The sequence below is a fragment of the Podarcis tiliguerta genome (genome assembly GCF_965153285.1).
Source record: "Podarcis tiliguerta genome assembly, chromosome: 4".
In the NCBI taxonomy this organism is placed as follows: Eukaryota; Metazoa; Chordata; class Lepidosauria; order Squamata; family Lacertidae; genus Podarcis; species Podarcis tiliguerta.
This window is the reverse complement of record NC_139537.1, coordinates 80756204-80769510: the sequence shown is the minus strand read 5'-3', so window position 1 is coordinate 80769510 and position 13307 is coordinate 80756204. Positions and strand designations below refer to the sequence as shown.

The window sequence follows — 13307 nt, the reverse complement described above, 5'->3', positions numbered from 1 at the left end:
ATTCCCATTGGTGGCATTGGGATGGAGAGAGAAAAGCAATGCATTTATTTATTAACAGTGACCTTCTACTAGGTATTGGCTGATAAACATGGCAACGCATTGTGGCTGAATGAAAGAGAGTGTTCTATTCAGAGGAGAAATCAGAAAGTTATTGAAGAAGCTCCAAGGTAAGTGTGCACGCTCCTTAGGAGCATAAATTATTTTATTTAATTCACAGAAGTATTTATACACCACCCTGTAGCAAAACATCAGGGCGGTATAGAACAACAACAACAAATTTACAGGAGTACAAAGCAATTCTTAAAATGACTAGCTACTCAGATAACTGTATAAAATGTCAGCATAAAAAAGTATTCAAGAGATGCCTGGATGTAAAAAGTGAAAATGCCTGTGAATCTCTGCTGGAAGAGTCTTGCACAACATGGACCAGTGACACTAATTGTCTGACCTCTTGTGTAGGCCAATCAGGCCTCTGTGAGATGCAGGACACATAGCAATGCTGCTTCAGGTGATCTTGGTGATCAGGCTGTGATAAAAGGACAGCTTAAGGTATCTTGGACCTAAGTTGTCCAGGCTTTGTATACTGACACAAAAACTTGGATATGGGCAGCCAGTGCAAATGTTTCAACAGAGGTGTCACATGTTGTTGGCTTTCTGCCCCACTCAGCAGTCTAGCAGTGACATTCTGCATCAGCTGGAGCTTCCATACCAGCCCAAAGGACCATCTCAGATAGTGTGTTGCAGTAATCCAATCTTGAAGTTGCCAGTGCATGGACTACAGTGGCAAAGCATTCCCATGCTTGGCATACCAATCAAAGCTGATCAAAGGCTGTCTTCTAATTACAAAGATGTATCTAATGGTAGCCTGCTCCTTTAGAGGGAGTGTAGCCGCATCCAGAACAGGCAACCGGTCTATCTTCTATACACAGGAACCACCTGCCTACAGAACCTCCGTCTTTCCAAGATTCGAACTCATTTTATTGGCTCTCATCCAGTCCACCACTGCATTTAGACACTGATTCAGAGCTTGCACAGTCTCTCCTGGCTCAGATGAAGTAGAGGTGTGTCTCATCCGTCTACTGTGTCATCAGTCTACTTCATATAGATGTTAAAAAGCGTTAGAGACAAAATAGTGGCCTGTGGAACCCCATAGCACAGTTGCCAGCGATTTGAAGGGGACTCTTCTCTGTGAACTTGACTACTGTATTGGAGACTATTGGGAGTATCCAGTACACATCCCACACAGGCAATCCAAGAGGATACAATGGCCACTGGCATCAAAAGTCACTGTGAGATTGAGTAATACTAGCACGGTTGCATTCACCTGTTCCTTCCGATATCGGTCATCCATCAGGGCTACCAAGACCAGTTCACCTGCAAAACCAGGCCTCAACCTAGATTGAAATGGATCAAGATAATCAGTGTTATCCAAGAACACTTACACTTTTTCTGCCAACTTTATGCAGCATTAGTTTTTATTTTTTTAAAATATTGCTTACTGCAGAAGTAGAAGGGAAAAGAATATCAGTGTATTAACTACTAGCTTGGGATTCTTTCCTATTTCTCACCACAGAGACTATTAAACAGTAATGTCTAATTTGTTGCAATATTAATTTGGAATGACTCTTTGTTCCATGCAAAGTTCTTTGCTGTGAGGGTCATGGATTTCTGAAATCTGTTTCGTTCAGATTAAAAGGATTATGGTGTGGCATTTCAAATTTTGAAATGCTGGACCGCCTTCAGAAAATTAGAAGAAAGTTAACAGTATGTACAAAATGACTCCTAGCCGATAACAGTACATAATATCTGTGCCATAGCTTTACGCACATGCTGTATTTTGTAAATAAATAAAATTGCCGGTTCAGATTTGCTAATTCCCTAGAAATATATGAGAATTCAGATTTCAAGCAGACAGTGAACTGGACGTTCAAGGAGACCCCCCCCCTTTCTTAGTGAGCACTTTGTGTCCTAGTTCAAGCATAATTTTGTACTACTTGGATCCAGAGAAGCAAAACGTTTATTATGCTCAGCCCTAAACTTTACTTTCCAGCAACCTCAAACATCAAACAAGGAGGAGCTGATGAATGGCAAAATTGGCTGACCCTTATTGCATGTGCCTCTGTGTAGTGATAGAGAAGGAGGTTTGTGGATTAGAGGTCCATTCCATATGTCACCACAAGCCACAGTCATAAGAGCCTAACAAGTTTACTATAAAAGTTTTTTTGTTTTTGATTAGCGAGGGCTTCAGTGGGACAAAGGTATTGTGAAAACTGCAGATCCTCTTAAAATGTGTTCCGCTTCCTTATCCCACTGCTGTCTTTCTCCACTCATTCTCCCTCCACCTTCCCTAGTGTGTCTTATTTTCTTAGATGGTGAATTGGCACGCTGGTTTTATTTATCATTATTCCTGTACAGCACCCAGCTCCTTGTAGGAGCTTAATAATCACAGATTTTCATTACATTTTAAGCACAGGAAATGCCTTCTGTTGCACAGCTCTCTTCTTATTCTCTGGCTCCCTTGCCATTGAGATTATTACATTTCTTTGATTTACCACTCTAATATAAGAAGTATAATAAAATACTTGTGGTGTTTGCTTCAAAGTGGACTGGATGAGAATAGATGAAGGGGGAAAAGTGAGAGATGTTGGCTTGATAGGAAAACCATCATTTTGTGCCCAAAAAATGACACCAACAGAAATACACTGGGTGATTTATTTATTTTTGTGGCATTCTAAATATTTGATAAAATACTTGTTTTTCAGTACTATGTTGAGGCTTCTTTTGCTTCTTGGAGATGAGAATGGAGACAGGTTTCGGTTTTTCAAATTACAATTTTCACCACATTTGCAGTTTTTCAAATTACAATTTTCACCACATTTTACTTTTTCAAAATTCTGCATGCTCTTGTGTGCTTGGATTACTTCACAGAGTGAAGGTTCGAGCAACCTATGCCATGCTTTGATAGGCAAAAGTAGTAAAAGGTAATATAAACTTTTACAGTTGAAATACCAAAACAGTACGAAGAAGCACTGCTAGAATATATATATTTTTCTGAATTGGCAAGCCTCTGGAAGATGATATATTTAGTACCCTGTAGTGAGGAAACTTGCTGGTTGGGGGAACAGTCTTAAGAGGGAATCCCAAGAGGGTTCGACAACTGCACTCGAGGGCAGAAGAAACAGCTGTGTCCACGAAGTGGAGGGAAGAGAGCCCTGCTGTGTGGAACAGATGAATCAAAGTAAGAAAAACAGAAAATTAAAACTTTCTGCTTTAGGGTAAAGTTGAGAGAATAATTTAAGATGCAAGCTGTTACTGTCATTGTATGTCATATTCAGAGTAACAGGCTAAAGTTGAAACGTTAACACAGTTCAGTTTGGAACGGCAAGGTTCTCATTTCAAGGTTTTCAGTCATCTATCCATCCAGCCCTCTGTCTATTGCCTCAGTTCTCTGAGAAAACACACATGTTGTGAACAAATAGATAGCACCACTGCTATTTGGAGATGGTGTAGAATTGCATTAAAAAGTTGAATTCTTGTAATGGTATTGCTTCTCCACACACACACAAAACTTGAGGACCCTAGCAACTGTCCTTGCTGGCAAATCAGGGACTGGAGCTCTTTGTCTGAAATAGAACTGGAAGCAAGCCCCTCTTCTATCCAAAAAGTTGGCATTTAGAGTGTGAAAGAATAATTGCTGCCTGGCCTCAAGGGAATGATCTGCGTGTATCTCCTCTGAGCACCTGAAATTCTCAGCAGTTCAAATCACACCAAATGCAAAGAAATAGCAGAATTAACTGTCCCCAGTGGACGTTGACAGGAAGGAGACAAAGCCAGAGCAGTGAATTGTAGAGATGCAGCGGACAGCCCCCCTCTGGGCAGCATGTGGAATGTGGGAATGGCAATCTGAGAGAGGGCTTTCTCTGTGGCAGCCCCTAAATGGTGGAATTCCCCTGTAGACATGTCTCAACACCACCGTTGTATAATTATTTTAATACTGTACTTTTATATTGTTGTAACCTGCCTTTATAATAAAGGATGAGGAAGAAATAATAATAATAATAATAATAATAATAATAATAATAATAATAATAATAATAATAATAATAGAAATGAAGTACTCATGTAAAAGTTCATATTTCTCCTATACAGCATCACATTCTTTGATCTTAAGTTTGGGAACTTTTTGGGCCTCTCTGTATCAGGCCCAGTGAATTATATCTGTGAAGTTAAGCAAATAGGAATCTGATGAGTTCTTGAATGGGAGACCCCTGTGAACCAAAATTTACCATTGTTTTATATATGTAAATTAAAGTAGATATAGTCAGTGTCAGGGCTGCAACCATGCATATTGGTTAAGTAGACCAAAAAACCTAATATTTTCGTGATTGGTAGAAGTGTTCCATATTTTCTAAATGACCTTGAGAAATGTGGCTTATGTAAGGGGTATTCTTTCAGTATTTCAAAATAAGGGACAGCTGTGATCAGCTAGTGTTTAATTTACATTACCCACTTGGACACCGATTTTGAAATATGTGAACTTAGAATGTTTAATTTTAGCATTAATTTTGTTGGTTGATTATTAAAAGTCGGGGGTTTTTAAAACGTAATTCCCAAGCATGTAGTTACCAGTGTTTAATGGTTTGCTTTGGGCGGCAGTTGCTTCACATTACATTTCCTCTTGATATTTGGGTGTCTTAAAGTATCAAAAATTCCTTTTGCTGAATTTAACCCCTCCAACACATTTTCTCTCTACTCGTGTAGCACTTTCCTGGATCCTGAGACACGCAGAGCTATGGGAGAACAAGCAGTGGCTCTTGCAAAAGCTGTAAAATACTCATCTGCTGGAACAGTGGAATTCCTTATAGACTCAAAAAAGAATTTCTTCTTCTTGGAAATGAACACTAGACTCCAGGTACTGGGGGAGTGAGAAGGAGGGGAGGTACGCTATTTTTAGAATATGGGTGGATGAAAAATTGTATTTTTATGCTAAAAACCTTTCAAGTTTCTTCAAAACCATAGCAGAGCAACACTAAGATAGCATTTTATTTCCAGTGCAGATTTCTTCCCTTGAGTTTGTGGTTGTGATATGTTGTGCTGGACAGGAGTAATTTTGCGTTAGACCTTGAACAGAGAAGTTTACTTGATCTGGTGAATGTTCACTCGTGCTTGCCAATCATCATACTGTTTATAGGGAAACAAGGCATGTAGTTTGACCTTGGCACCCCAGAAAACAAGGGATATATTTCAGCTAAAATCTTAAAACTCTTTGAACACGTAAAATGTGGACCGGAGTGGTGTTGCAGCAGAAATGTATGTAAGAAGTTACAGTGACCGAAGTGATGATTGGGGATATCATACATTAGCAAATTTACCCATGAAAATAATTTCCGTTGCCTCCAAATATCTGCAGCCTGCATAATGTAGAAACAGCATGGCAGCACAGAACTCTACATTGCTTGTGGAAAACATTCAAAATACAGTGGTACCTCAGGTTACAGATGCTTCACGTTACGCGATTTCAGGTTGCGCACCGCGCTGAACCCAGAAGTACCAGAACAGGTTGCTTCCGGGTTTTGGTGCTCGTGCATGTGCAGAAGCGCTGAATTGCGACCCGCAACCCACGCCTGCACAGGTGCGGCACTGCGGGTTGCGAACGTGCCTCCCGCATGGATCACGTTTGAAACCCGAGGTTCCGCTGTAATTCTTACAACAAGATAGTATCAGCTCTTGTGATAAGAGAGCAGAATGCAAGACTGGGCACATGAATGCAGATGCTGGCTCACAGTTGCTCATTCATTCCTTTGTTCCAGGCAGAGTATGGCTTCTGTCGAAGACCTTTTTGTGTTGTGCCTTTGGAATTTCTCATCTTTCCCCCTGCCCCACCCACTGCAGCTAAATGGTCTCAACATTTTGTAATCATGAAAGCAGTGTAATCAAGGTAGCAAATGAGCAATGGAGAGACGCATAGAATAAAATATTGTCCTCTGAAGAGTGCCATGAGCTGAGCTGCCATTAAAAACCTTTAAGATAGTCTAAAGTAGGTTTTAGAAAGGAGCCTCTAAATGCGGTCAAATACAGCCTTTCAAAACTCAGTTTGGTGGATGCAGATATTTCCAGGTATAGTGCAAAAGCAGCAAATGAACGAGCTGTCTAGCAATCTTGAGCTCCCCAGAACTGCTGCTCCCCAGCAGCAGCAGCGTGTCATTTAAAAATTGACTGTAAACACAAACACATCTGCAGATTCTCCTGGCTCTAGAGTTAAATTTGGGGGAGAAAGGCTTTATGAGAATTACTAAGTTTGGCTCTTAATTAAAAAGGGAGAAAAGCTTAGATGGCTAGTTACAAGTCTGCTAATAGGCATCAAAGTTTGAGGGTTGGGGAAAAGTGACAGATCAATTGGGAAAACTGTAGATGAGGCCAATAAAATTACTACTCACCAGCTTCAAACTGAAACACTAATTAGAGACAATACACAGCCAAGATAGAGGAATTAGAGAAATGCACCTAACAAACATTTTAATTAAAGCTTAGTGCATTTCCGATAAAGTTGGAAAGAACAGATCTGACTGAATAGTGTTTAAACAGGCTTTCTAAAGTTTCCAACGACAGGGTTTCTCCATCTGGAAAGTTTTTGCAGCACCCTCGGTGATTGCACATGGGAAAAAAACAAATTGTAAGCAAGACACTGAGCTGAATATATCAGAGGACTCTGGTTGCATTTGCACAATGTGCTAAGCCAAACGTTGGCTTATCAAGACCTGAAGAGGAGCTCTCAGACACTTTGCTCTTCCCTGATCTGTTTTGCTGCTGCTCTGCACTGAGCTCTGTATGTAAGAGAGGGACACTGCAGTACAGTGGTACCTTGGGTTACATACGCTTCAGGTTACAGACTCCGCTAACCCAGAAATATTACCTCGGGTTAAGAACTTTTCTTCAGGATGAGAACAGAAATGGTGCTCCGGCGGCGCGGCAGCAGCAGGAGGCCCCATTAGATAAAGTGGTCTTCAGCTTAAGAACAGTTTCAGGTTAAGAACGGACTTCCGGAACGAATTAAGTACTTAACCTGAGGTACCACTGTACAGGACTTTGAGCAGTGGGATTGGTGGGAACAGAAGGATCACAGTTGAACGTGAACACTATCATCATGAAGTAAATGAAGTAATTTATAGCTTTACATGCTCTGAAGAAATGGTTGAAGAGAGTGGTCTTGAATCTCTTGCTTGCATTTCTCTGGCTACCAGGGAGACTTGTTTCACACTTGCATTCAATCATACAGTAAATAAAATGTAGAATAGGTCAGCTGTAGAAATAATCATGCTGAATGCAGGAAGAACTTGTTGAACTTCAACTCCAGCATAAATATCACAATAGAGCCAAGCACAATTTCATACTTTGCGTTGCAAGTTTGTGTGTCCTATGTACACCATTGTATTCAACCTGATTCCCCACTATTATAAATTTTCAAATACTGTATTTCAGATCTTTTTCTCTAAAGTGCTTAAATGGCTAGCCAAAGGGATTGAGATACAGTGGTACCTCGGGTTAAGTACCTAATTTGTTCCGGAGGTCCATTCTTAACCTGAAACTGTTCTTAACCTGAAGCACCATTTTAGCTAATGGGGCCTCCTGCTGCCGCCGCGCCACCGGAGCACAATTTCTGTTCTCATCCTGAAGCAAAGTTCTTAACCTGAGGTAATATTTCTGGGTTAGCGGAGTCTGTAACCTGAAGCGTATGTAACCTGAAGCGTATGTAACCTGAGGTACCACTGTAGAGCCTAACTAGCTGATTAGAATGCTTTGGTATTTTCCTACCAAAAAATCACAGTAACGTGCTCTTATGGCATTAGCTTCCACATTCTGACTGTTTTAGGGGACAGAAAATAAAATAACCCAGTTGGGAAACACAAGAGAGTGCTATGGCGGCTGTGTTATACCAGGCTGTGTGTTTGTGTTTCTGGCTCCACCTTCAAATCACAAATAGCCAAGGAAGGAAGGAAAGAGGAGGAGAATGGAGAATGGAAAGAAGGATGTCGAAGTTATACACACAGCCTGAAGTCCAAACATTGTTACTCAGCCAGACAGCCACTTAGTGGGGGGATATGGAAAAAAGTGATGAAACTGAAATAAAGGAAAATGTGCCAAAATAAATGGCAGAAAAGGCAACGTAGAATTGTTAATGCTGCCTGCTGCTGGTTAAATTAAAGGGAAATCTCAAACTCTGGACCATCTTCAACATTATTATTATTTATTAGTTGCTTTGCTCATGGAAATGACTTAAAGCAACTTACAGACACAATAGAAATACTAAAACCAGTTAAAATAAATACAGTCAGCAAAAACCTAACACCCCCCCATCTATACAAATAAAACCAAGGTCCTGCAGATTCTGCTCCACTAAGAGTCAACAAGTACTTGAAAACCCTTCAAATTAATGGTCAGAAGCCCAGGTAAAAAGGAAAGTATTTGCCTGATGCCTGAAGAAAGGCTGCACCCTCCTAGCAAATGGGAAACCACCACTAAAAAAGCCTGTTCTCATGAATCTTCCATGAAGGAGGCGCTTGGAGAAGGGCCTCAGATGATGATTACAGGGTCTGGGCTGGTTCATGTGGGGAGAGGCGGTGCTTGAGCTCTTGCGGTCTTGAACTGCATTAGGCTTTATAGGTCAAAACCTGCACTTTGAACTGAGCTCAGACACTGATTGGTGGCCAGTGCAGTCATGCCAGAAGTGTTGTTATATGTTTGGGCTGTCCTGTCCTGGTCATCAGTCTGGCTGCTAAATTCCGTGACAGCTGCAATTTCTGTACCAACTTCAAAGGTTGTCCTATGTATTGCACATTGCAGTAATCCAACCCAGAGGTTATCAGAACATAGACAACAGAAGCTAGATACAGATGGAGTGCACCTGAGCCATCAGTTGAAGCTGATAGAAAGCATTTGAAGCAAACCGAGGTCACTTGAGCTTCAAGCAACAGTATTAGATCTAGCAGTACCACCAAGCTACATACCTTCTCTTTCAGAGGGCGTGTAACCTGATCCAGTGCCAGCCACATCCCATCAATCTGGTCTAGAGAACCACCCACTAACTGTTCTTTAGTCTTGTCTGCATTAAGGTTCAGATTACTGGTTCTCATCAAGCACCCATTACCGAGACAAAACATTGCTCTAGCCCAGGCATCCCCAAACTCGGCCCTCCAGATGTTTTGGGACTACAACTCCCATCATCCCTAGTTAACAGGTCCAGTTGGTCAGGGATGGTGGGAGTTGTAGTCCCAAAACATCTGGAGGGCCAAGTTTGGGGATGCCTGCTCTAGCCTATCCGGTTTAGATGTAAATGAGAAGTGGAGCATGTGTTTCATCAGAATACTGTTGACAACCCCATTCAATGGTTTCATGTAGATGTTGAACATCATGGGGGATGAAATCGTATCCTGTGGAATCCTACATTGAAGGCTCTACATGGCCAAACTACATTTCTCAAGTACCACTCTGAAAAAACCACCCAAGTATGACTGGAACCACCACAGCACTATGCCACCCAACCCCAACTTAGACAGTTGCTCTAGAACAAATACCATGGTCAATATTATCAGAAACTGCTGAGAAAAAATAGCAGTGATGCACTCCCTCTGTGTCTTGCCCAGCAGAGGTAATCATAAACCTCAACCAAAGCCGTTTTTGTGCCCAAACTATGCCTAACTCCAGATTGAAAATGATCTTGAAAATTGCCCACTCCTCTTATATGATATATATTTAGATTGCATGCAATTTTTTGTCATTTACTAAAGAAGGAGGGTCATACTGGTATTGCATGGAGAACACGTTTTGAGAACACTTGATATGTGTCAGGAGTTCCATTTTTCATTTTCTCTTAAAAGTCTATGTGTCTTTACTATGTAAATGCGAAACCTAGCTGAAGTAGGTTGGAGTTCAGTAATTTTCTCCAGTAAAGGTGTTCTGTCAGTATTACAATAAAAACCGAACACATCAATAGGAACTAGTTGGCAAAGAACCTGAAGTTTGAAAGGCTTGTCTGGATAATAGAGTTTTTAGATTATGCCGACAAAATAGCAGGGGTGGTTCTTCCTAAACATCTGTTAGCATGGAGTTCCACAGAACAGTACCTGCAGCGTTAAAGGCTCAGTCTCTAGTAACGACCAGCTTAACCACAGGGGCATGTGGGACCATAGCTGTCAACTTACAGATTTGAAAATAAGGGACCAGCAGCCTTGAAAATAAGTGACCAGCAGCCTTACCTGTTCCAGGCACTCCAGTCTTCCTGTCCTCCTGCAGTCTGGTCAAACTCATGCTAGTAGCTTCGAGAACACTGTCCAACCAACTTTGTAACCAGAGGTTCAACTGAATAGAATCTGAATCACATGCACCACAAGGCCTATGCAGCCTCAACTTACGATGGCTCCCCGGCCTGGCTTTGCACTGCAAAGTTTGCAGAAGCACGTGCAACAAAATGGCGTCCGGCATTCAAAACCCCCGTTAGCTTGCATTAACTAGCCACACACAAGGCATGCAAGGTCCACCCCCCAGTCGTTCTTAGACTTCTTATTGGGTGAGCAACACAGCCAAGCAACACAGTTGGAGCCTCCCTCCTCCCTGGTCGGCAGGGAGGGAGGGAGAGGAGCTGCTTCCTTTGAAATTTAAGGGACATCATTTAAGGGACATTTAAGGGACATCTATCAATAAGGGACAGCAGCGGGGCATGGCGCTGGAATAAGGGACTGTCCCTTCAAATAAGGGACACTTGACAGCTATGTGTGGTGCCACCAGAGGTGCCCAACAGTGTGGGTGTCAGGGAAGAGTTAGAAGTTTCCAGTTTATCAGAGGGAGAAAGCATTCCCCAAGGGGGGGGGGAGGAGAGCAGTGAATCTAATAGAAGGGAGCAAGAGGAACAACGGGGAGGGACCGGCTATTCACAGGAAAGGCAAGGGTTAAGTTCCAGCTCAGATTCGGAGGAGGGGAGATACAGGCCAGCTCTAGCCCGGAGGTTAGAAAAAAGAGCGGGAAAACGAAGGGAAAGGCGCCTTCGCCATTTTGAGGGTGACTGGTCATGGAGAAGCAGAGCTCAGAAGGTATCTGAAATAAGTGACTCTGAGGAATAATATTTAAGAACCGTTTATAAGATTATTTTGTTAATACGCAATAAAAAGTTATAAAAGAACAAGAAGCGTTTGTGTGGTGATCTGAAGAGGACAACAACCAGTCCTGACAGTGGGTGGGGGGTACTAAATGGTATGCAGTACCAGCACCTCTAGTTTTTTGTTGTTTAAAAGTGTGGTAATTAGTGTAACAACTTCATGGTGAGTAACAGCACCTTTTTTCCTAGAAATTAGGTACTGAGATGACCTCAGCAATTGAGGTAGAGCATCTAACTGCAATTTGCCCCTTTCCACTTGAGTTTCTCGTTGGATTAATGCTATCTATGCTTTAGGTATGCTTTATCTCCATAATGGACAGAGTTTCCTTGAGCAGGCCTCACATCAGTCACACTTTCAGATATTTTTGAGTGTCTTCTAAGTAGCTGTGGTTTTCTGACAGTTAGTCTGTCTTAAAGGACTCCAAACTACTTCCAACATCCCGTTGAATATAGCAGTACCTTCTCAAACTAACTGCTTCTCTTTTGATGCTGCTGCTGTTGCCCAATGACTGCTAATCTGCCAAGGCTACTAACTTTTTCTAAGCCAGCATCCTTCTGACGGGGCCTATCATTTCTGCATAGACTTGTTTTTCAAGTAGACATGTAAAAGAAAAACACATAAAATAAATATATAAATTTGATTACATTCTTGTAGAACAACAAGAGTGCTTAAATAGTTTCAGCAAAATGAATATGCCCAACTTTTTCCCATTCCCTGTCCCCTTCTCTCTCCTGCCTCCCCCAGCTTTGTACAAAGGAAGTATATTGACGCAATAGACAATAATGTTTATAGAGACAAAGATGCCTTTTGAAGAATTGATTAAATAAATATTTGTAAGTGTTTTGAGAATTAACTACACACATATTTTGCTTTCCGGAGAAGTTCCATCCTAGTTTGATCATTAACAATGAAACTTTACAATGGGTCTGTTTCATTTCACGTTGGGATGATGATTCAAGGGAAAAGGAAGATAAAATTAAACAGTTAAAATGCCTTTACAAAGAATTCAGTTATTTTCCAAAACATGGTTTTGAGGATGTAGTTATCTCAAAGACACTTTTTTAAAAAACCTGAGAAAATAAGCTATATCCGCCCCAAAATGTTGATAATTTGTGAAGTTTTAATAGAACATGAATGGCGTCAGTTGAACATGATCGGCAGGGAAGGTACAGAATTATTTTGGGAGTCTCTTCAAGTACCATTGCGTTTGACATACCTGAGGAGTATCATGTGTTTGCCAAAAGTTTTAAGAATCCCAGTGGTAGCTTCCTAAGCTGCACATTCAAATTTCCGTTTCAGTCCAACATCTCTTCTTTTTTTAAAAAAATATAAGGTACTTATTTCAGTGATGTCATTAAAGTTGTCAGGCTGTCTTAAAATATGGTGCTGTAAACAAACTCAAAATGCACAGAGGACTAATTATGGGTGCCATCTGTTTATTTTACTATCTTTTTTTTTTTTTTTGCAAGACCCACTGCAAGGATATTACAATAGACAAAATGTTCTCCTTCAATTAATGTACTTGAAGGGGAAATACCTAGTTTGTTCAGTGACCTTTTCCTGTGTCGCAAAATACATGTGGTATGACATCTCTGGATAGAGAAACACTTGTAAAATAGGGTGTCTTAAAGATACATGACTTGAGCTACGAAAAAGCATTTTACACTAAAAATGGCAGATCAGATCATCCATCTCTCTCTCTCAAACCAATGTGGCAAGTGCACTTATTAATTTTATAGAATTTGGCTACCAAGTTATTTAACTTGCTCCCTTTGCATGTGGCTGTTTTATAATTCTTCCATGCCGATTAAGTTACATTTGGTAAGTTAAATACACATGTACGTAAATCCGTCTTAACAACGAGAGCGACTTGTGTACTCGCTCTCCTGCTTGGTTTCACTGTGAATGAGGGGTATTCCCATGACAGCATCATCCTGAGCCGTTAGCAGCTATTTGCTGAGAGCACACAGTGATTCTACTGGTCCAGCTCAGCTATTGTGTATGCTAAGCACTACACAGATAAGTCTGGAGGGGAAAAAAAAAACCTGAAGGATCCATCTGCTCATTTCTGCTACACTGCACTGATGTAAGATTACGCTAATCTGGTTGCTTGTCAGGACAGGTTAGTGAAAGCAGGCGTGTGGGTGAGACTTAGGC

At 41.2% G+C, this 13307-nt stretch overlaps 1 protein-coding gene across 1 annotated transcript in view; it reads left to right on the top strand.

The window, feature by feature from the left end:
- The window catches only part of PCCA (propionyl-CoA carboxylase subunit alpha), a 223970-nt gene that overhangs the window by 73512 nt on the left and 137151 nt on the right, over positions 1-13307 (top strand). The window contains exons 11-12 of the mRNA XM_083437796.1: positions 73-167; positions 4762-4912. Coding sequence (XP_083293922.1) covers positions 73-167; positions 4762-4912 — 246 coding nt within the window. The remainder of the gene's footprint in view (positions 1-72; positions 168-4761; positions 4913-13307) is intronic.